The sequence below is a fragment of the Lepisma saccharinum genome, chromosome 10 (genome assembly GCF_977018435.1).
Source record: "Lepisma saccharinum chromosome 10, izLepSacc3.1, whole genome shotgun sequence".
NCBI lineage: Eukaryota > Metazoa > Arthropoda > Insecta > Zygentoma > Lepismatidae > Lepisma > Lepisma saccharinum.
In genome coordinates this window covers 86708829-86733683 of record NC_139238.1, presented here as the reverse complement: position 1 = coordinate 86733683, position 24855 = coordinate 86708829, and the positions used below count along the sequence as shown (strand labels likewise).

General features: G+C 39.1%; 1 protein-coding gene across 1 annotated transcript in view; it reads right to left on the bottom strand.

The window, feature by feature from the left end:
• Window positions 1–2137: 2137 nt before the first annotated feature.
• Window positions 2138–24855, bottom strand: part of LOC145994170 (uncharacterized) — a 73688-nt gene continuing 50970 nt past the window's right edge. Inside the window, exons 10-12 of the mRNA XM_083130266.1 lie at window positions 4836–4985; window positions 4244–4398; window positions 2138–2931 (exon numbers count right to left, since the gene is read on the bottom strand). Of these exons, the coding sequence (XP_082986392.1) occupies window positions 2727–2931; window positions 4244–4398; window positions 4836–4985 (510 nt within the window). The 3' untranslated portion in view covers window positions 2138–2726. The remainder of the gene's footprint in view (window positions 2932–4243; window positions 4399–4835; window positions 4986–24855) is intronic.

The window sequence follows — 24855 nt, the reverse complement described above, 5'->3', positions numbered from 1 at the left end:
ATTACCTCATTTACCGCCGCTTTCATGGCCTCTTCAGTCCATTTACTTTTTTTGTTGCCCTCCTCGTCTGCCATCTTACTCTGAAAACAAAAGCAAGCAGGACTGTAGTAGGTGCGTACGAAATTCTGTGTGGCCGATACTGGACGACACTTCGCTGGCCGATACTGTACGATCGTTAGGTGGTAACAAAAGTTCCGATTGCACGTTGTTTATAATCAATTTGCTAAACTATTTACAGGTTTTCGTATCCTTATAGAACACCGATAAACTGAATCTGACAATAAAATCAAACACTTACCTCGAACATGAATACCAGGGTCCTAGAAATAACTTCTCTCACGTAGCCACTTGACTCTTCACAGTAACACAAGCACAGCTCTCACAATACTGCCTGAAAGCGGGTGATCCCGAACTATAGCGCACACGAATACATACCCTTCCCTCCTACTCCCGTGAACTACTGCTATGTAACGTCAAATGTCCGAACTAGCAATTGGCCGATACTGTAGGACGGCCGGTACTGTACGACTCTCCCCTATATATGAACCTAATATGGAAATGTTTGTTGAGTGTGTTAATGAAACTACAAGGTAGAATCAAAAAGTAAGGTAACAAGTGCCCTGAAAATGTACAACGATATGCTAGTAACTGTTTTTTTGTGAGTTGTAGGTATTGATGGATAGTATCTCTGGTGACCGCTAGAGAGCAGCACGGTGACACAGTTGCAGAGAATCGCAATTCGAAGATGGCAGGGTTACTGGAAACATGGTCAAATGTGGAAGTGCGAAGTGTGATCAGGTTTTTGCATGCAAAGGGGAAGAAACCAGCCGAGATTCATCGGGAACTTGTGGAGGTGTATGGAAACAACGTGTTATCCAGGAAACAAGTGTGGTGTTGGTGTAAGGAGTTTGAAAATGGTAGGACTGACATTAATGATGATCAGCGAAGTGGCAGACCGTCAACTTCAGCTACCGACCAGAACATTTGTCAGGTGGAGGGAATGATTAGGGAGGATAGGCGAATCACACTGTCACACATTGCAGATGCACTGAACATTTCGTATGGTTCTGTGCACAGTATTGTGCACAACACGCTTGGCTACCGCAAAGTGTGTGCACATTGGGTACCAAGAAATCTCACTGATTATGACAAAGGCAGACGAATGGGCATGAGTCTGAACCACCTGATCCGTTATCAAAAAGAAGGGTCGTCATTTCTGTATCGCATCATTACGGGTGATGAGACACCTGTGCCATTGTGGCCGGAATCCAAACATTCCTCCAAAAAGTTTAAAACAGTAACATGTGCAAGGAAAACAATGGCCACGATCTTTTGGGAGCACCTTGGTGTGATTCACCTGGAATTCCTTCCACGTGGTACCACTGTCAATGCTGTGACCTACTGCCAGACAATGGACAGATTGAGAGAGGCCATACATCGGAAACGACCTGGAGCACTCAGGGAGGGTGTATTGTTGTTACACGACAACGCTCGACTTCACACAGCGCAGCTCACCCGTGACCATGTCACACGTTTCCACACCCCGCGTACAGCACTGATCTTGCACCCAGCGATTTCCATCTGTTCGGACCAATGAAGAAGCATCTTCGAGGACGACGCTTCAACACAGTGCAAGAGGCACAGGATGCAGTGAAAACCTGGTTGGACAGCCCTGACACTGATTTCTTCACTCGTGGCATTGATGCAGTGGTCACCCGCTGGAACACGTGCTTAGACAAATATGGTGACTATGTGGAATGTTAGTGTGCAGTGTCATGTATACCCTGTCACAGTTTAGGCAACCACGACATAAAGGTTTCTGTGGAAAAAAACTTGTTACCTTACTTTTTGATTCTACCTTGTATAATAAATTCAGTAACTTTTCTTCCGGTGAAAATAAGACATTCTGGATGTACTTGTAAATTTAAATATTTTTTGTAAGTTTTGTACCTGAATTTTGGTGACTTTTAATGATAGTTTGCAAAATATCAGTTGCCATGTTTATTTACAGATTAATGATAATGACATTATTTACGATTTAACATGATTAGTATTTTGTATAGAACACAAAATGTTCGCTACGTTCTCCTTTAAAAAATATTGAATTTTAAATCAAGAGAAATGTAAATGTCTTGACAGTTAACATAGTATGACATTTCCTTACGTATGAGCTTCACCCCATCAGTACATATATTTTGTTTCCTTTCTTAGAGCCAAATAAACACCATTCAATGATTACAAAATTAATGTACTTTCACCAAAAGTGATTCTGATTTTTGCAGAGTCCATGGGTAGATTTCTTGCTTTCAAGTGTTTTAAACCGGTGATATTTTTTATCTCAATTTAAATCAAATTACTTTGTTTGCTCTAGAGATTCCGTGGACAGAGTATAGAAGAATTGTAAAGGAAGAAAGCACATGACATATTTCCAATTTAAGTAGTAAATAGGTGGAAAATATTATGACGTTTGGTGAGCTTCTGTCATCTACTTCCGCCTTGTGCGCCTACATCCTGGAGCGCCGTTCGTACTGACACCTGGCGGGAGAAAAGGCAACTATCCTACTCGGTAGCCTTTCGATTCGGACACCTTGGTCGGGACAACGTAATGGTGGGTTTGCGGATTCGGACACGATGTCAATGGGATAAAATGGAAGGTGATTACGGAACGTGATCTTGACACACTGATTTGAAAGCGCAGCACTATAGTTTATGAGCGGAGGCCAACATCAGGAACCCATGTTGTAGAATGTGCTCTTCAGGTTGATGTAGTCCATGGGGCTGAAGTTCACCATGGTCTCGTTCACTTGCTTTTCTATTTCTTCTTCCACCCTGTCTATGATGTAGTCCTTGAAAGAGCCGATGAACCAATTAGCAGCGGCGGAGATGAACCAGTTCAAGATGGAGAAGCCGGTGAGGTCAACGTCTACGTCACTGAAAGAAACGCCAAGAGTTGTCGGACTTGAGACGTGTAATTATTGTTGTAGAGCTATGCTGCAAATAAATCACTCGCACGTTATGGGGTGCGCTATGCTAACAATAACTGATAACACTTTGTTGAGACTGAAGTGTAGAATTATAGGCAATCTATTTCACTTCGTAGTGGCCGCGGTGGCTCAGTCGGTAACGCGTCTGACTACCATGCTCAAGGTCCCGGGTTCGATCCCCGGCCGGTTCAAATCCGGGAACTTTTCTAACGGTGGAAGCGGCCCCGGCGCCTACCCAGCGTCGAATAACATGGGTACCTGGGGGAAACCCTGGGGGGTAAAGGCGGTCAGGGGCGTGATGCTGATCACATCACCTCCACTCACGACCGGATCAAGAAAGTGTGGGGCGTTACCCCCACACCCCCTATACGCCTTCATGGCGTGGTGCTATGCACAGGGGAACACTTTACCTTTTTTTACCTATTTCACTTCGTTGTAAGGGAGGTGTGGAATTATCAACAACCGATTTCTCCTTGCTGAATTTGATTTCTGCTCTGTGCAGTGGCGGGGGCGAGGGGGCAGATGCCCCCCACTTTTCGCTACTTTTGCCCCCGCACTATGCTAAATCTTATCTACAAAGGAAAATAAACTGTATTTAACCCCCCCTAGTTTTGGAACCCAATTCCCGCCATTGACTCTATGTGATTACGAATAGCCGAATTCACTTTGTTGAAATAGGAAACGAATTATAACCTAAATAGTAAATTTCATTTCATTGGACTCGACATGCGAAAGTATCAACAACAGATTTCACTTCGTTGGAATTAAAATAAGCAATGAACAATTAGTACTAATTTCATAACACTGGAGTTGACGATGTAAATAACAATCAACAAATAACTTTCACTTCTGTGAAGTGTGTTGTAGAACTAAAAATAGTAATTTGTTTTGTGGAAAGTTTCTGAACCTACAAAGTTTAGAAACTAACTATGAAGAATAGAAATTCCGTCCTGGAATTGCGTCGTATTTGTGCAAGAGAGCTCTCGTATGCACGTGGGGACTGCGGAGGGAGTAGAGATACTGAAACGCATTATAATCAAGGCAGAAGAAACAGGAGGCGGTTCTGTGAAGGGATTAACCCCCACAGTATTTTCATCTCCCCACTCCTGTCCTGCTGCTTACTGACCTTGAGATGCAGTGTGCAGACGGGGAGCTCACACTGCACGGAGCGCTCAATTACCTCCACAAGTGCAAGCGAATTGCCCAAGTCTGTTCTAGAACTTCACATAAAAATGTACATAACTGATGACGTCACTCACCCAACATTTCGTATCTCGAACTTGTCCAGCACCGCTTGCAGCTGGAAGATGTTGACGTGGGTCTTCATGTAGACGGAGATGGTTGACACCTTAGCATCCAGAGACCCCTTCGGACCAAACCCCATGAACTCGGCTTCGTAGTCGTTGTAGCGCACCTGTCGACGACGAGAAGAAACTAAATAAGATAGTTCTTGTTCGCAACCACAGAGGGCTCTGTTCGATTAATTACTTTATCAGTTCTAGCTCCCCTGCCGATAGTTGTAAAGCGTGAAAATAAAGGAGCGCGGTGGCTCTTCCCTGCAGGCCATTAAGAAGTACACGTCTCGGAACTACAAGGTCGACGCCGAGAAGCTCGCGCCTTTCAGTACAACATATTTGAAGACTGAGGCGTCCCCAAAGATAGACGAATTTATATTCAGCCGAGTTTCGTGGCTGAATATATATCGGTCTCGGCCATTTTGGAGGTGTGATTAGCACCAAGCTCTAGCCGTCTTTACACCCCGGGGTTGCTCCCAGGTCTGGATAATCAACTGGAAAGATCTGACTCCTTATGGTTACGAAATCCTTAGCTTTTTAGTTATTTGAAACTCACCCTGACATTGTTCAGTCCGAGAGCAGCCGACACGTACAGAGTGGACGAGTTGTAATCCAAAGTGGCGTCGCCTGTCCGGTGGATGGTGGATAGGCCCCACATCTTCCCGTTTGACGCTCTGAAGGTCCCTTCCCACGTTTTCAGGAAGCCCTTCAGAAACAAGGGAGAAAGCAGGTACGGGTGTACAGTAATTGTAACGTGTAACATACTAACGTTTGTTAAAGTAAGTAGAATGTTCAATAAAAGCAATGAGATCTCCAATGACTTCTCTCACTGTATTATTAGCATTTTACCAACTAGGGCGACGTCTACAAACAATGAAGTCAGTGGCGGCTTGTAACCACATATTCGCAATTATTTCGAAAACGGCTCGTATGTTTACTGAGACTTTTTTGCTTCTATTATCGTGTACTTTCAACTGTGTCAGTTTGCGCTATTACTTATGATACACCCTGTATAACATAAATAAAATAAAATACTTTGTTCTGGGAAGAAAGGTTCCTCTACCTTTCAAGTTGATTTTCCTTCATTGAAAGTAGGAAAAGTTAAATTCTAATCATTTTCTTTCTGAGATATCCGTTTGGATTTATAAGTATTTTTTAAATTTTACTTAGAATAATATGTAAAATATAGTTTATAACGATGTTATTTCTTTCAAGCAGAATTAAGTAATTTTAAGTTACATTTTTTTACATTGAGAACATACTAGCTCAGTACTATCTATTTTAATTATTATTCTTAACTCTTTCCTTCTGGTAGCACACTGCTGATATTTTCTGTTTCCCAAATCAGTAGTAATAGTACCTTTTTAAATATGTTCTTCAGACACTAAGGTATATATGAAATATTCTTAAATATGGTAAACTTTCTTTAATCAGAAATGGAAACCATGAATCTTTAAATATAACATACATTTTTTAAAATGAGATTTTCTTCATTCTCTGATTTCAAAATTTGTAGGATGTAAATATAAAAAACTATGGCATAAGAAGAAAATACAAATGACGCACAGAAATCATAATGAGAAAATGTAGCTCAAACACCCCTTCCCTGTGTGGCTCAAAACTTTTCACTCTCCACTCGTACGTTCAAAGAGTGTAAATAATATTTTGGGACACTCTGTATATACATACATCCCTTACCCCTCACACATACTACTGCCCTGCTATTGTCTAATTTTCAAAACAAAATAAGTTTGATAATAATTTGGCAACAATGGATTAATTTCAAAGATGAGTTCAAAGCTTTTGAACTATAATTCAACAATAATTAGGTATTGTTAAAAACGAAGACTGCAACTCGGCAACAACAATCACAATTTCTAATGTTTCAAATCTAAGTGGCAAGTAGATGGGTATTAAGCTTAATTATTGATAATAGTTGTTATGCGACCTAGTAATATTGATTTCTGTGTTATCACTCACTAATTAATATCATAATTTTCTGGAAACACCTGAAATAGACTGATGTAAAAATACGAAAAACGAATCTATTATTTTTAGTATTTGTGGAATTATTAATTCGACACATACACGTGGTGAAACAATCCTAATGTTAAAAATGTTATGTACTTTCTTGGCCTATATGTGTGCACACTTCTGTGATAAAATTTTGTATTGTTTAGCGTTATAATTACTTCATCTGAGAGATTTCTCAAAGTGGTATTGTGAGGAATTTGAAAAATATCGTTATAAAATCTGTTCAGTTTCAGTTCATTTAAAGCTACAGTATGTAACATTCTTATTCGTACACACGGATTTTCGAAGTAAATGCTTTAATATCTGAAAGGAAATACACTCTTTTGAAATTGTTTCTTTACAATTCAATAACTAATATCATTAGGAACATAAAATCTTACCCAAATTCTGTATAACCAATGACAATAATAAATTAAATGAAACTGAAAGAGAAACATGCCATTTTTTGTACAACTTTTCTATTCGTACACTTAATAATATAAAAGAAAAAAAGTATATTCAGAGCAAATTGACTGACAGTTCTAATACTTTGATGCGTATCCTTTGGCTTTAATTACTGCTTGACACCTGTTCTTCATAGAATTAACCAGTTTCCGACATGTTTCAGAGCTTATTTTATTCCACTCGGCTTGCCAATAGTTTTCCACTCTTGTTTGGACTTGACGCCTGCTTTATTGACTCGCCTCTTCAAAATTGCCCATAAATGCTCAATGGGATTGAAGTCTGGACTTTGAGCTGGTGTTTGTAGTAGTTTGGGCACATTCCATATAAGCCAATTCATGTTAACTCGCGCCTTATGCTTACTGTCATTGTCTTGTTGGAATCTGTAGTAGGCGGCTTGTCAATTTTTGGGCACTCTGCTTTACATTGTTCTTCAATATGTCCAAATAGACACATGCATACATGATACCATCAATAAATTGGATGGTACCAACACCTTATGACGACATACAGCCTCAAATCATTAATGACCCACCACCGTGTTTAACTGTTGGAACTGTGTTAATGTGATCATTGTCTTTATTTGATATTCTCCAGACCCTATTTATCCCATCTGACCCGTATATATTAATCTTGGACTCGTCTGACCATATGACACTATCCCAAAATTCTTGGTTCTTGTGGATGTGCTCTTTCGCGAATGAAAGTCTATTCCTGCGATTCACCTTATTTACACACGGCCTCTTTCGTGGTATTCTGCCATGATATCCATGCTTCCACAAGGCACGTCCGACAGTTTGATCGGACATCATCTTGCCAGCAACATTTTCTACTAACGGTCGTAACTGAGGAACACTTAGTCGGGGGTTTTCTCGCACTCTTTTTAAAATAAAGCGTTCATCACGTTTATTCAACCGTCTCTCTTTTGGTTTTCTCGGCACATTCTGTGTTGAACCTTCCTCTCTAAATTTGTTTACTATGTATTGAACTGTGGAGTGTGATTTATAGACTGTTTGTCCATTTTTTCTTAACGAATAACCTCTAAGAGCCAAATTTATAATAACATGCTTCAGATCGGAACTAAGTTCCTTCACCTTGCCCATTTCGAACACGCTGATATATAGACGATAGGCCTACAACAATACCTACGCCAGCATTCCGCTTGCGCTTGCATGTTCAAACTTGTTACGAAGTTGCAAACTGCACGAAATCGCCCGAATAGCGGTGGCGCTGTATGCGAGGAAGATTGAAACTCTTGCCTGTACGAATAACAATGTTGCATGAAAAAGCGTGTTTTTCTCTTTTCACACAAATTATATGCTCTGTTTATACACTTTGATCATACATTTTTATTGACATTTGTTGGTGAAACCTTCATTAACATTAATTTCCAGGTACATATGAAAATTATTATATTTACTAGTAGATATGACATTTTTTCCTCGGAAATTCTATGTGTACGAATAACAATGTTACATACTGTAACAGCAGGAGTGTTCAGAAGGTGCAAAGGTAACTTATTGCATATATATGTTTGCTTCCTAATTTATGTTAAATTATTATTATTATAAGGTACCGCCGGCTAACCACGATACCCCTCCAAAAAGATAAACATATAAGTTAAGCAGAAACAAATATTTATTTATTAAGACATTTATTTCAGTAGTGAAACGTAATATCTACTTGTGAGAATTTAGATTTTATAACAAATTGTTCCACAAACATGTGATTAATATGTTTAATGTTGTTTTATTTACTAGATATACTTCCTTCTTATTAAAGTTTATACCTTTGTCTTTCCTCATGTATGTGTAACTGTTGTAAAATTTAAAATCTAAATTTATGATTGTGGCTCCATCTATTGTAGGTGCAATAACGTATTTCTTTCAGTGACTGTAAGATGTAAGTGATAGACATCTCTTGATAAGTGAATTCGGTGTGAAGCGTAAAGTACAAAATTATTATTAATAGACAGAAGGATTCTTCATTTTGAGTTCGAAAATAATTTAGTATATAAACTAGTTACTTTCATACGATGTGCTGCTTGGATTTGTAGATTTTAGTATTCGCAGGCTCAAAATTAAGAATCCACCATGATCCGTTACGTTGAGACGGATGCACACGAGTCGATTGCAGTTGCCAGGACTGGCCGACAGTGGCGCCAATTAGCAGCTGCGGCGTGTCCTGGCAGTTGGTTCTCCGGCGCAAGGCCGTACAGTACAAGCGGCTTTGCGTCCCTCTTCCAACTGAAAAAAAGAGGCCCTCACAGCGGTAGAGACGTTGACGTCGTTGCGAGGCTTTCCACCAACATCTACCTGTACTAGCACAAATTCTAGAACTCTTTGCAGGTGCAGGATTTCGGGACCAAGGGCGCAGCATTCGGCTTTGCAAGGTTAGTGGCAAGTGTGCAAAATTAGATTTAAAATAAAACTGAAGTTTTCAACTAAATTAAATTAAAATTTATAAAAAAAATGCACCTCTGTTCTTTCTTCTTCGGGTTGTCTATCTTCTCTATTTCTCTTTGCCTAATTTCCGACCTTAAATTTCTTAAAAAGTTAAATATATAATAGTGGTACCCCTAAAGAAACAAAAAAACAGTTCTGTTTGAAGCTATCATGTTCCTGCAACACCCTTATAACAAATGACATAGATTAGTGTGTCTAATGACTTACACTACTCATATGTGTAAACTAATACATTGACATTCCAAGGAAGGGAGGGCCTGGTCCCCAATGCCCCGCTTCGGAACGCCCGTGAATTATTACTGTTTTATGCTTCAGCTATAAGTATATACAATACGTGCGCATATTATCGAAAATCATCAGCCTATGCTTAAACGACAAGACCACTATATTCATTTTCCGAAATGTATGGAGTAAGAGAACGCGAACTCGTCCTGGGCGCACGTTGCGGGTGTGTGCCTCGTCCAATGAACGCGCCGAGGGGAGGGGTCGCGCGGGAGGGGGCGATTCGACTAGCCAATCGCACCCTTGTCTACCTAGTCTGGCCCCGCCCACAAGCTTTCGCCTCTACGCGTCGCTACTCCAGACATTCCGGAAAAGTTGTATAGAAATTGGTATAAAAGTCAACTGTTCTACCAAATACATTAATATGCCAAGATAAACAGAAAACTGCAAGATTTGCGACTGAATTCACTTCGCAAATCCAAAACAGGTACAAGGGCAATCTTCGAATGAACATCAGACAAAATAAAACTGATTCAAGGAATATTGGTAACACACCAAACAATGATTCTAGTAAACCGTGTGATAATTGTAATTCTTTTCATCCTAATGGAAAATGTTCAGCGGATGTGACGACCTCATCGCCCAGTGACTTGTTCACTGCAGTTAGTCAACCAACAGAGTGAAATGGTCAACATTTTGCTCTGTTGGGATTTACAGAGCTGTCCTGTCATGGCTCTATGAGCGTCCCGCAATCGGCAGAAGTGGGGTATGGTTGGTGGACTACTATGTGATCCTCCCAGCTAGATCCGAGGGATCCGCTGACCAACTACAGGTGCGGTCCTCCATTCATATTGGAAGTTAGGCGTAGAGCTGACAACTCTGCACTGTAAAAAGACATGTCAAGAAACAGCAATATGAGGCCATGGATGTGTCCAAGGTAAAATTTTCCGGAGGTAAAATAGTCCCCCGTTCGGATCTCCGGGTGGGGACTACTTTGGGAGGTCCCTGGACTAAGGATAAGATCTACATTAGGGATAAGGATATTAAATTAGGCACCTGGAATGTTCTGAGCCTTTACCGGCCTGAGGCATTCTACATTAGGAATAAGGATATTAAATTAGGCACCTGGAATGTTCTGAGCCTTTACCGGCCTTGGGCATTTCAGTGTACAGTTAATGAGATAGTTAAGGCGAGGAGGGACAATTTCCCCTAGGTCTTTCTCGCTGATCACTGTTGCCAACTTCGCTCTTTTGGAGCCAGATCTGGCTCTTTCGTGCACTCGTTTGACTGTGAACTGTGGCACCCGCCCTCTGATCCACTATGATGCCACCACTGGCTCCGGCCCATAAATACCAACTTTTGCCATGAGTGTACATTTTGCACGTGACGTGATATTCGTATAGCTATAGGCTGCGTCACCCACCTCTTCTTTCCTCCCCAGGTATTTTTATATATAGCGCTGTGGCTAAGATGAAGATGACAATTTTGTTATCCGGGAACCCTTTATTTTCGATTTAATATTAACATCATTGGATTATTGAGATGGGTGATGCCGCCGAATCTAGGCGGTGAAAACTAAGAATAAATTGCCATCACTTTAAAGCTAATGATAATAGCAGCACCCCCACCCCTATAACAACTAAAATTACCCTAGTAGGCACTTTATATAGCCTTCGTTAATCTAGCTCCTTGAAAGTCCTCTTTAGCTATATTAATGGTGAAGTTTAGCTCTATTATGCACATCAGGTTTGGCAACACTGCCAGGATGGCCGTAGGAGGCAAGGAGAAATGCACTAGGCTTATGGGACCATTATTTTATTCGTTCTCTCGGGAATATCAAACATCCGATGACGTAGAAAAGTACATGGACGGAAAAAGGACACGTTGAACTATGTCATAGTAGTAGGAAAAGTCGAAACTCCCATTTGATGAGCCGTAAGTTGAAGTTGATGTCCCATAAGGAATACATGGGATTCGGTAAATACTAATTCATCATATTTTTCAAAAGTCTTATAAGGCTTAATAATCAACTTTGGAAATCGCTTCCACTTGCCACATGGGGAGAAATTCATACTCTTCATTTCTGGCGGAGATCTTTTTAGTAGCATTGCTCATTCCGACGATATTGGAATAAATGCATGCCTGGTGCGTAATTGTCCCTCTTCGCCTTAAGGTGTAGTAGCTGTCCAGGAAGTTAGGTGGCCAGGAGAAGGGAATTGTAAAACTAAAAATTATACTTTTTTTCTATGGTGGTACTGAAAATCATAATTTTGGAACAGGCTTTTTCATAAATAATAGAATTATCTCGGCTCTTAAAACAGTAGAATTTATTAATGATAGGATATCATATGCAGTTTTACAGGGTAGGTGGTGTAAAATTATTTTAATAAACATACATGCTCCAACGGAAGATAAAGATGATAATACTAAAGATGATTTTATGCAGATTTAGAACAAGTCTTTCATAAATTTTCCCAGTATGATATGAAAATTCTGTTAGGTGACTGTAATGCACAGATTGGCAAAGAAGAGACATTTAAACCCACGATTGGTAAAGAAAGTCTTCATGAATTAAGTAATGATAATGGTATAAGATTGATTACTTTTGCAACCTCAAAGAATTTAATTGTGAAAAGTACCACTTTTCAACATAAAGATATCCATAAATATACCTGGTCTTCTCCAGATGGTAAAACTCATAATCAGATAGATCATATTCTCATTGATAAGAGAAGGCATACTAGTATAATTGACGTTCGTACACATAGAGGTGCTGACTGTGCCAATGACCATTATTTAGTAATTGCTAAATTAAGATAAATACTCCCAGTGATAAATCATAAGCAACAAAATCTAAAAGTTATAAAATTTGATACAGGAAAGTTTACTGATGAAAGAAATAAGAAAGATTACCAAATTAAACTGTCAAATAGATTTGATGTTTTGTAGGATTTAAATGATGATGAAAATATAAATGAAACAGACGTAAATAAGAATTGGGAGCACATACGTAATGCAATAGAATCAGCAGCTAAAGAAAGTATAGGATACCATAAATCGAGAAAAAGTAAGCCATGGTTTGACAATGAATGTCATAATCTAATAGAAATAAGAAATCAGGCTAGACTTAGGTGGTTAAATAACTCTGATGATACAAATCTAAACAATTATAATAGAATAAAGCGAGAAGTTAACCGCACGTTTAGAAGTAAAAAAAGAGATTACTTGAAAAGCAAAATTAACGAAATTGAAACAAAGAGCAAAAATAAAAATATCAGAGATTTATATAAAGGTGTAAATGAGTTTAGAAAGGGGTGGCAACCTAAAGTAAACTTGATATAAGATAAAGACGGTGATTTTCTAGCTGACCCAAGCGATATTCTAAATAGATGGAAGAACTACATTAATTACCTCTTAAACGTTCATGTAGGAGATAAATCAGAAGTAAGTGAAGTTCACACAGCAGAACCTTTTGTTCCAGAACCTAACTTGACTGAAGTTAAAGATGCTATTAAAAGGCTAAAGACTAACAAAGCACCTGGCATTGATTTAATACCAGCTGAGTTAATTAAATATGGTGGAAATTCGTTAATATGTCAAATTCATAAATTAATTTGTTTAATATGGAATAAAGAAGAAATCCCTCAACAGTGGAAAGAATCCATAATTGTTCCTGTGTTTTAAAAAGGTGATAAAATGAACTGCAATAATTACCGTGGAATTTCTCTACTCTCAACAACATATAAAATATTATCTAACATTCTTTCAACAAGACTAACCCCATATGCTAATGAAATTATAGGTGATTATCAATGTGGATTTAAACGTAACAGATCAACTACAGATCAAATTTTTCACATCAGACAGCAGGGACGGCGCCAGGGGTGGGCACGGGTGGGCAAGCGCCCACCCAAAAATTCCTGTGCCCACCCGATTGCCCACCCAATCAAATTCAATAAGTACTTGGAGATATATGAATAACTCGATAAATAAGTGTATTCTGGTGTTCATAACATGTATATTTTACTTATATTATCTAAGCTAGAAATATTCACATATTATCAACCCATAAAAAGCCAATTTTGTCATTAGAAAGTGAAAGTAAATACTAGAGCTATTGAAACAAAAACTGTGATCAAATGAATACTTCCATGATTAAAAGCAGTTAGTTGGCTTAGGAGGCTCAAAATTATGCAGGGTATGATCAAGATTAGATCAGAATTTAGGTCGAACTTGAGGACTGCAGCTCCGTGCCTCCACATACGCATATAAATTCCGGCCTAGGTATGGTTAAAATAATCTCTAAATAAACAAATAAAATCATCATCTTAGCGTTACTTCCTCCGGCAACACAATACATTATTTTGACTTTTTAATTATTATTATTATTATTATTGGAATAATTTAATGAAGAAGACTTAGATGGGCAGGCCATGTGACATGAATGGCAGAGGAAAAAATAGTTTACAGGATTCTTGTTGGGAAACCTGATGGTAAGAGACCAGTAGGAAGGCCAAGACGAGGATGGAGGGATAACGTTGAGATGGACCTAAAAGAAATCGGTAAGGATGGGAAAGATTGGATTGATCTTGCCCCGAATAGGGACAGATGGAAGGTTTCTGTTGCTGAAGCCATAAACCTTCGGGTTAAATTATGCTAGAGAGTATAATATAGTTTTAATTATGTCTGCATTTAAAATCCAGAAGTGTCCCTTTTATTATTTCATTACAATTTTTATATACTTGTTATCTTCAAATATCAATATGGTATGCGAAATATCAACTTTATATTCATTTTACTAATAAGAAGGAATCACAGTAATCACTACAATACTGAATAAATTTTAATAAACCAGTTATGTATGGAAAAAGCTACAGAATTATTCAATTGCTAATGAGTGGCTTATCCTATTTAGAAATCCTCGTTCTATACATGAATTTTGTCACATGAATCAGCCGAAAATGTCAACAGAATCTGTAGATGCAGCTGAAGTAAAGAAAAAAGTTATGTCACGAAGTATCCAGAAGACGATTTTATTAGTTTGTTTTTAAATCCACTTTTATGCTAATCGGGACTAAACCTACAGTTGAACGTGGAACCAGTGTGCATTGTGCTTCCACCAGAGGAGGGTGGAGTCGAACACGGGACGTCTTCATTATAATGCGACAGCGTTATGCCTTTGGGGAAAAATATACAGAAAGAACTCGCACCAAACGTGGCATTTTATCACCTCAGAAGATGCGTCCATTTTAGGAGGGTGATTGCCTGAGACAAATATTTGAGACTTTCGGAAAACAACTTCATTGTTCACGGAATTAGCTGCCTTGACTTGATCCACTAACTAAACGCTGTGCAATTGAAACTACCATCTCAACTTTCTAAGAGGTATGAACTAATGCAACTCCATTTTTGGAAGAGTAAGTTGTGGTGGATTTGTTATATTTAACCTTTAAACAGCCGAGCCGGTTTTCGAAAGTAACCCCTCTCTCGCCGCGGCCTTTGCGCGCGATTTTTAAATTTTTACAGTTATTTCAGAAAAATGTTATATCTCGGAGATTATTTGAGCAATCTACTTCGGATAACTTTTGTTTGAAAACAAAAACGGAGCACGCGACCGTGTACAATTCAGAAAGCCCAACTGAGAAAAACGGGGTTGGGAGGGGCCAAGTCGCTAAATTTCAATTAAAAGAATCTGGCGTTTGCCCCCTCTTCTCCCGTTATTTTGGAAGAGTGCGCAAACTTTTGCATTGTTTTCAAAGAATAGACCTTTTGCAACAAAGGGAAACTTCTTTCAAGTCTCTAGTCCTCATACAGGCTGAAATATGACGCAATATGTACAATCCTGCACTTTGGCAAAAATGGCTAATTTGCATATTAGAGAATAAATTAGTATATCTCGAAGACTATTTCAGCAATCTACTTCGGATAACTTTTGTTTGAAAGCAATAACATCGGATCACGCGACCGTGTACAATTCAGCAAGCCCAACTGAGAAAAACGGGGTTTGGGAGGGGCCAAGTCCCCAAATTTCAATGAAAAAAAATCTGGCGTTCGCCCCCTCTTCTCCCGTTATTTTGGAAAAAGGGCCCAAACCTTTGCATTGTTTTCAAAGAGTAGACCTTTTGCAACACAGTGAAACATGTTTCAAGTTCTAGTTCTCATACAAGCTGAAATATGACGCAATAAGGTTGAATGGTGATTAGATGAAAGTAACGAAGGGGCGAAAACAAACACAAGCTGACACTCAAAATACAAACCCTCATCAATTATTACTTTGACAGTGGTTCCAAGCACCAGGGACTCGTTGCCTGAAAGAATCAAGTTTCCAGGGTGTGCTGCACAGGATAGAGGTTGACATTCTAGTGTGTTCGAAATGGTCACGCCATGCAACCCATATCATTATGAAAAATATATGAATTATTACTGGCACGGTGATCAACGTCGATGAATTCCTTGTGTCCTAAATCATTTTGTTACCTCAAAAAATATGTTCATGTAACCATCCATACGTGTGTTGCTTCTCCCGCATGAGTAACATGACTTAGTTCAGAAAACGAATAGCAACTTAGCTAATAATCTTTTCAATTCTGAACAGATTTTTGGATCTTACCTGTTTGTGAGTGATATTCTAATAAAATAGCCTTTCATTAGCCTAGGAATACTTCATGGACAATGAACAAAGAATTTGATTTCCGCGTGTGTTTTAAATCATTCCTAATAAGACGTTCATTTTAATCCAAACATTCAGTGGCAGCGATTAGGAGGAGCGGGAAGTGTGTGCCCCCGCACTATGGTCTCTTTATGCTAAGCCTTTCCTACCAAGAAAAGTATATTGTCCTTGCCCCTCAAATGTTGGCACCCAATAGCCGCTACTACAAACATTCAGATAGATTTCTCAGTTGTACAAACCTTGGAAGCTAAGAAAAGTGACCCCCAAGGAGTAAGAAAACTCTTTCAGTCAAAAACTCATACTATGAAAATACTATGCTCAGGAACATGCATTTAAATTACGAGAAACATCACGATTGTCTACCGTCGCACTTTCTATCACTGTCGTCGAATACATAAAATCAAGTATGTGCCTTGTATTTGCAACACAAGCTTAAACCTAATTCCCATTTATTTCACCGTATTAACATGCATGAAAGAATGTGATTAGAATGTATGGCTGCGCAAGGGTAAACACTTCCTTGAAATAATTGTGTCCATTAGAGACAAAGCGCAAGGAAATGGAACAAGATGCGAGAATATATTAGAAAATAATAAAGAGGAAAACAAGAAAAAGAAAAGGAAAGGAAGTAAGAGGAAAATCGGGAGTGTAAGAGAGGGGGATACATACGTCTTACATACACATATATACTATATATGGTCTTACATTTATACTGCCCACCCTAATCTATCAATATGGAGGTTCTGCCCAACCGGTCGAAAATTTCTGGCGCCGCCCCTGTCAGACAGACCCTTGAAAAAAAGTGGGAATATAATCAAAATGTCCATCAGCTATTCATTGATTTCAAAAAAGCATATGATTCGGTCAAAAGAGATAAATTATATAATATATTAGTAGATTAGAGTTTGGAATACCTAAGAAGCTTGTTAGTATGATAAAAGTATGCACCAGTGAAACAGAAGGTAAAATTCGTGTGGGTATTAATGTGTCTGACAAATTTACAATTCATGATGGGTTAAAACAAGGAGATGCATAATCTCCATTGCTCTTTAATTTTGCCCTAGAATATGCTGTAAGGAAGGTAAAAGAAACTAACGACTAAAATTAAACGGTGTGAATCAGCTGTTAGCATATGCAGATGATGTAGCCTTACTGGGGGATGATGTGAATATAATTAAGAATAATGCTAAAATATTTTTCAAAGCAGCTAAAGAGATAGGTTTGGAAGTTAACAAAGAGAAAACTAAATATATCATTACAGGTCGAAACCAAGTGTTAGGTAATAATCAAAATCTAATTATTGATAACAACTCGTTTGAACCAGTTTCCAAATTCAAATACTTAGGAGTAATATTAACAAGTGAAAATTATATTAAAGAGGAAATGAAAAGTAGGCTTAATTCAGGAAATGCATGTTACTTCTCTCTTCATAAACTTTTGTCTTCTCGTTTAATATCTAAGAAACTAAAAGTTAAAATATACAAAACAGTAATTTTGCCTGTAGTATTATATGGGTGCGAAACTTGGTCCCTTACATTGAAAGAGGAACATAAATTGAGAGTATTTGAAAATAAGATCCTTAGGAAAATATTTGGGCCTAAAAGGGATGAGGAGACAGGTGAGTGGAGAGGTTACAGAATTTAGAACTACATAATTTGTATTCATGTCCAGATATTATTAGAATAATTAAATCAAGAAGACTTAGGTGGCAGGCCATGTGGCACGAATGGGAGAGGAGAGAGGAGTTCACAGGATTCTTGTTGGAAACCTGATGGTAAGAGACCTATAGGAAGGCCAAGACGAAGATAAAGGGACAACGTTGAGATGGGCGTAAAGGAAATCGGTAGGGATGGAAAAGAGTATATAGAACTTGCTCAAGATAGGGAAAGATGGAAGGCCTGTGTTGCTGCAGCCATGAATCTTCGGGTTTAAAAAGGCTAGAGAGTTAGTTAGTTAGTTAGTTAGTTAGTTAAAACGTCGGTGCTTCGTATTGCGGGGGTGGGGGGTGGGAGCCAAAATATCTAGCTACAGGGCTGACAGAAGGTATCCTCACACTCGTTCTGTGACGCCTCTACTTCTTTGTTAAAATAAAATGTTATTCGTTTTATTCTCACCTACAAAAAGGTGCTGGTACTGCGTATCATTGCGTACCACCAGAAAGAAAGCAGATGGCAGAGTTTTCTGAGTTGTTCGTGTGACCGCTTAAGTTCTATTATATTACATACACAGTCACAGAAAACTGCCCAGGCCGTGCCCAGGCCGGGATTCGAACCAGGACTCCTGGCGTGCTAGCGCGTTGTGATAACCACTACGCCACAGAGATCGGCAGGTTAGAAATATGTGTGTGTGTGTGTGTGTGGTGTGTGTGTGTGTGTGTGTGTGTGTGTGTGTGTGTGTGTGTGTGTGTGTGTGTGTAGACCTCACTGGAAAATCAGAACGACACAAGCTAAAATAACGTATAGCATCCCTATATGCAGATGATCCTTAACAATGATCACCAAGCCTGCCTCCGTGGTGGAGTGGCTAGCACAGAAAGATCGGCCTATGAGCTTTTCATGTGACAAGTAAGAGAAAGCAGGAAGGCTCTTCTGGTTTGGATCAGAAGGCTTTCGGACTCGCTGCGCACCAAGAATTGAGATCTAGTACCTACAGGCATGCGATGACTTCCCCCTTCGTCATGTAGTGATGCAATCTTTTCACTCCTTGCCGTGTGACGATTACAGGGACGGCGCTACAGGCGGGCTGGGGGGAGCTGAAGTCCCCTGAAACTGACCTCAGCCCCCCTTGTAGCCCCCCAGATTTTTATAGTTCAGTAGACTCATTTCGACCGAAAATAAGAAAAACTAGAAGTTTTCTTACTTAATATTTCCCATTATAAAATTTCCATTTGGCCAATCATGAGTCGCCAAACTTGTTCCTAAATTGACATAAAATTCTGCTGCCTGCCTGGTAGGTGGATTATTCAGCAGCTGAGATTACCTTGAACGAGGATAGGGCGGGAAAGGAACGGGGAAACAATAGACAGCGAAACGGGTGTTGTAAACAAAATGTTGAAAGATAGAATGTATTTGCCTACAAGTTCCGGGTGGATCCGCGAGGGAGGAAGAATGTTGTAATACAAGAACAAGGAAACTCTGCTCAAGAAACAGAAGTTGGATGTTTTGTAGTCAACGGTGGAAAAGAAGCCGAGAGAGGTTATTGTTTCAGCCTGTTTTTAGAGATTGATGTCAACAGGTTGCAAATTGCATAGAGCTTTCATACGTGCCCATTTATGGCGTGTAGTGGCGAGACACTTCATAAAAGTGATTGCACGTTTGCATACCGTACGCGATGACATATTGAAAGAGCTGAAGTTGAGAATATTTCACAATGGAGCAACAAAATCACTCAACACTCTCGCAGAGGAACTCTCTGCAAACATCAGACAAGCGATTCAAAATTCAAGACCCACAAATAACCAAAGGAAAATGAAGGGGAAGCCATGGCCAAAGAAACTAACCAACTTTTAGAAACAAATGCAAAAAGCCTGGAAACTATATCAAAAATCCATCATCGCACAATAAGGAACTGCCAACCTCCAGATTTACCGTGCCAAAAAAAGGCAATACGAAACCGAGCTACTAAATTTTAAGACACAACAATGGAATATCTTAATCGAAAAACGTCTGGAAATAAATAAATGGGGCACCCCGTATAAAATTGCTACCGGAAAAATAAAAAATACCGCAAACCACTTCCACCTTAATTAATGATGAGAACAACACGAATATGACAAAGGACTTGGAAGAAACCATCAACTTCCTAATGAAGAATATCATACCAGACGGCAAACCTGAAAACGACAGCGATGAATATAAGGATACAAGAAGATACAAGATCACCAGCCATATCCAGAATCACCGATATTACCTTTCACTACCCAGGAAGTAGAAAACGAAATAAGCAGCAAGAAAAGGAAGAAGTCACCGGGACCAGACGGAATTCCTGTGGAAATAATACAAGAAATCACCCCAGTACTTACGCCTTACATTACTCAACTATTTAATGAGTGCCTTATCCAGAAGACATTCCCAGAAACCTGGAAGGAAGGAAATTAAATAATCATCATGAAATATCCAAATAAAGATGAAACCAGGATCAATTCATACAGACCAATAGGCCTTCTCAATGTTTTGGGAAAACTCTTCGAGAAACTTATTCTAAAAAGACTCAAGGAATTCCACCTGCTCAAGCTTATATCAGGGATACAATTTGGGTTCACGAAAGGTAAATACGCCTGCTATCGTCTACAACACAAAACACTCCAAACAAGTACATGGTGGGAATTATGGTGGACAACGCCGGGGCATATGAAAACTTGTGGTGGCCCAGCCTCTTTCAAACACTCAAAAACATGAACTGCCCAGGTACACTCTTCCTACTTCTGAAAAGTTATTTCTCTAACAGAAAAGTTAGCATCAAATATCCGGATCTACAAATGAGTAAGATTAAGTCAAAAGGTCGTCCTCAGGGTTCCATTCTGGGACCCGAGCTTTGGAATACTAACTTGGAGCCTGCGCTTATGAAACTACAAGACCATCCAGACATAGACCAGATCATAGCTTATGCGGATGACATTATCATACTCAAATCCATATGCTATCCGATTGGTGTGATCATGCTAAACTCAAAATAGCTTCGGAAAAGACTCATTACATTATCCTTAAGGGGAAATTACAAAGAGACCCTCAAATCAAACTCAGAGAAACAACTTAAAAAGAGTGAAAGAAGCTAAATACCTTGGTATTACTCTTCAAGAGAAGATGTTTTTTTAACAGACACATAGCCCTGGCAACAACCCAGGCCGAAACAACTATAAACAGTCTAGCCACATTGAGTTCAACAAACTACAACCTTCCACTATCACACATAAAAACATATCTCATTACCATATATAATTCTATTATTTCCTATGGCTCGCCCCTGTGGGCCATGGAAATCAGCAAACAGTACATTAAAAACAGATTGAGATCTTCACAACGCAAAGTGATACTTCGCCTAACGGGTGCATTCAGAACAACCTCAACCCTGGCTCTTCTCATGATTGCGGGCCTACAGCCTATTGAAATCGTTATTAAAACTAGAGCATCAAAGTATTACTTTAGAAATGGACAACAGGACGAAATCTATAAACTAATTGGAATACGCCCTGCCACGGTACCAGAAATTTACAACCACTTGTTTAGCGTCTGGCAACAGGAATGGACACAAGCTGCGCAAGGAAGGAGACTTCACAGCTTCCTTCCAAACATAAAAGAACGACTTTGGATGGACCATTTCCATCCCACGAGAGGTCTCATACATTTCCTAACGGGACACGGTCGCTACGGTCAACACCTAAATAAGCACAACCTCAGACAGACTGATAAATGCCTGAAATGTACAACCGAGACGGACACACCGGAACATAAAGCCTTCTTTTGCCACACATCGAACAAACAAATCAAAGATTTAAGACAAAAGCTACCAAACTCCAACACGTACCAGTTAATAAGAAATCCCGAGCACTTTACGTTTCTAAACGACTTAACAAACCTGGTGTCGAAAGAGGAACTTTCCCTCACTCGCCTCTCCATTCAACCCCTACCTCCCGAATATAATATACCCCTAGAAGATCACAAAGAATACACCTTCGGCAAACTCAACAACAACAACAGGACATCCCTCCTTAGGACTAAGATCACCAAGAGGATAATGAAGCAGAACCTCCCACAGGAACATCAAGAAGGAGACACTAATACACAAGATAGTGATACGCCAGAAATAAAAAAAGGTTACGCCTCCCCGGAGAAAGGCAAAGGATAACACTGCAAGGACTCGATCCAGGAAACAACCGAATTTAACCGAGATTTTTCTTTTTCGTTTCTTTCTTAAACTGTAATCTTACACCCCTTTCTTTAAACTCGTTACTAAACACTCTGCAAACTCCTCTCACTGATTCTTGACAATTATCCATATTTCCACTACGGAACATACTAAAGTACCCGATACTTCCCAGGAAATCCCTCCCTACCTCTTTCCTTCCTGATGATATCCCGGGTACCAACCGTCGTACCGATGTTCATCCCAATCCGACCAACTCTTGCTGGTCTCCCGCAAGTCTCCCTGTATCAAGCACCACTCGCTCTTTCATATCCCTTCCTAGTATTAATACGTACATCTCAAAGCCAATAATACTCTCACTATCTCAAACATAACATACTAGAACATAGACCCTGCTTAACATTCATAGAATCGTGTTAATGTCTATACCTCATCTCATTCATCAACACTAATGCACACGACACACAATAAAACTTATCCTAACAAAACATTACCACCCAATTACACACTTATGTAATTTCGTATCTGTATTCATAAATAATATTAATGTTAAACACTAACACTTATTTACTTCCTACTATTTCTAACCTTTATCTTAATCTTCTTACCTTGTAGAATGATGTAAAACCAACTTTGTTCAGGAAAACCGAACAAATTTGGTTCTTCACACTGGGGCATTCATGCCAATGTCACAATGAGTTATTGTAATGAAAAATGGAAAATAAAGGATGAATCAAAGAAAAGCGAGGGAATCCGTAAAAAGTCGGGGAATTGACGCTCTGGGTTAATTTTCAGGTACCAGGGCATAACCGCATACCTCCGAAAGTAGTTTGACTACTTTTTGATCCATCCGTATACATAAATTAATAATCTTTCTATGTAGCCATATTTTGTATATTGTTTAGGAAAATAAAATTGTCTGATACCAGTAAAATTTCACAATGCTTGGTGTAGTTTGGTGTGTGATGAACTTAAAGGTTAGCGTGGTGGTTAATTTCCACTGAGATGACCTAGGAGGTGAGATCTGGTGCTTTCTGGATCAGAGGGAGAAAATCCCCTTTTTAAATGATTGAATTGCTTTATTTTACTTCGCTTCTTGTGCCACTTTTGGCTAATTTGCGAAAACGGGGATGAGCGATATGATGAAATTGATGAATGGACACTCACAAACTCTATGCCCAAGCCAGGATTCGATCCTGGGACCCCTGGCGTCGTAGCGCGATGTGCTAACCACTCCGCCAATCCCGTTTTTGAAACGGATGCACTCATCTTTGTGTGTACCACGAGCGTATATTTCAGGCTATTTAGGCTATCTGCGAAGCCTGAAGCCTACAACGTAAAATACTGAAGAGGAATCTCTCAGAAACTGTGTGAATTAAACTGATTTGAAAAATAATATAATGGCGATTCTGAAGTTGGCAACCTGAATTCTTAGGAGTTGGCAACCTGAATTCTTATGAGTTGGCAACCTGAATTGTTAGGAGTTGGCAACCTGAATTCTTAGAAGTTGGCAACCTGAATTTTTATAAGTTTGCAACCCTACTACCGTTGGGACGGCAACGTGGCTTCCTTGAAGACGTCAAGAATGAGTCTAGTCTTATCCCTTCCTCCATAGCCTAGGACCAGGTGTCATAGTGAGATAGCCCATGTCTTAGACTCAGCATACGCCACTGCTGTGTATATAGTATAGTATCCTCAGGGAGGGTTAGGATTTTCTGATTAGGGGTTCGAGGGTTCTGACAATGACTAAATTCAATAAGGACGTTAAAATTTTTAATTAATTTAAGTGTACGCTGAAATGTTTATGTGGCATTAAACTTGGGTTTCTAATGAGACATATTTACATTGAAGAAAGATAATATACATTAGTCAAACATGGCAATTGCACAAAAAACTGGTGACATTACGCGTATTTACCCTTACAAACCATAGCAGTTTAACGGTATAGATTGTCGAATGCCGACTTATCTACAGGTAACCAAAGATAGACTGGGAAAATTTTCGAAAATTCTGACCGTAGGAAGCATTTTTGAGGAAAAGCGGGCAAACAACATTTTCTGAATGTAATTGATGTGCTGATTACGAATATTTTGTTTGCCACTCTCGATTTTGATGTTATATGTTTCAAATCGCTAAAAAACAAAATGGCGGCCATACGAAATGAGCTCCAAATAACTTTTGAAGGAGCAGAAACAAAATAGTGTTCTTTGTGTCAAACATTATGTTTTTGGGCATGCTGAATCCAAATATTATGTTTTGTAATCTGAAATTTTAAGCTATGTGCTACAAATCGCTAAAAAACAAAATGACGGCCATACGAAATGAGTTCCTATTAACGTTTGAAGGAGCAGAAAGAAAATAGTGATCTTGGTGTCAAACATTATGTTTTTGGGCATGCAGAATCAAAATATTATGTTTTGTAATCTGAAATTTTAAGCTATGTGCTCCAAATCGCTAAAAACAAAATGGCGGCAATACGAAATGAGGTCGTAATAACTTTTGAAGGAGCAGAAAGAAAATAGTGATCTTGGTGTCAAACATTATGTTTTCGGGCATGCTGAATCCAAATATTATGTTTTGTAATCTGAAATTTTAAGCTATGTGCTCCAAATCGCTAAAAAACAAAATGACGGCCATACGAAATGAGTTCCTATTAACGTTTGAAGGAGCAGAAAGAAAATAGTGATCTTGGTGTCAAACATTATGTTTTTGGGTATGCTGAATCAAAATATTATGTTTTGTAATCTGAAATTTTAAGCTATGTGCTACAAATCGCTAAAAAACAAAATGACGGCCATACGAAATGAGTTCCTATTAACGTTTGAAGGAGCAGAAAGAAAATAGTGATCTTGGTGTCAAACATTATGTTTTTGGGTATGCTG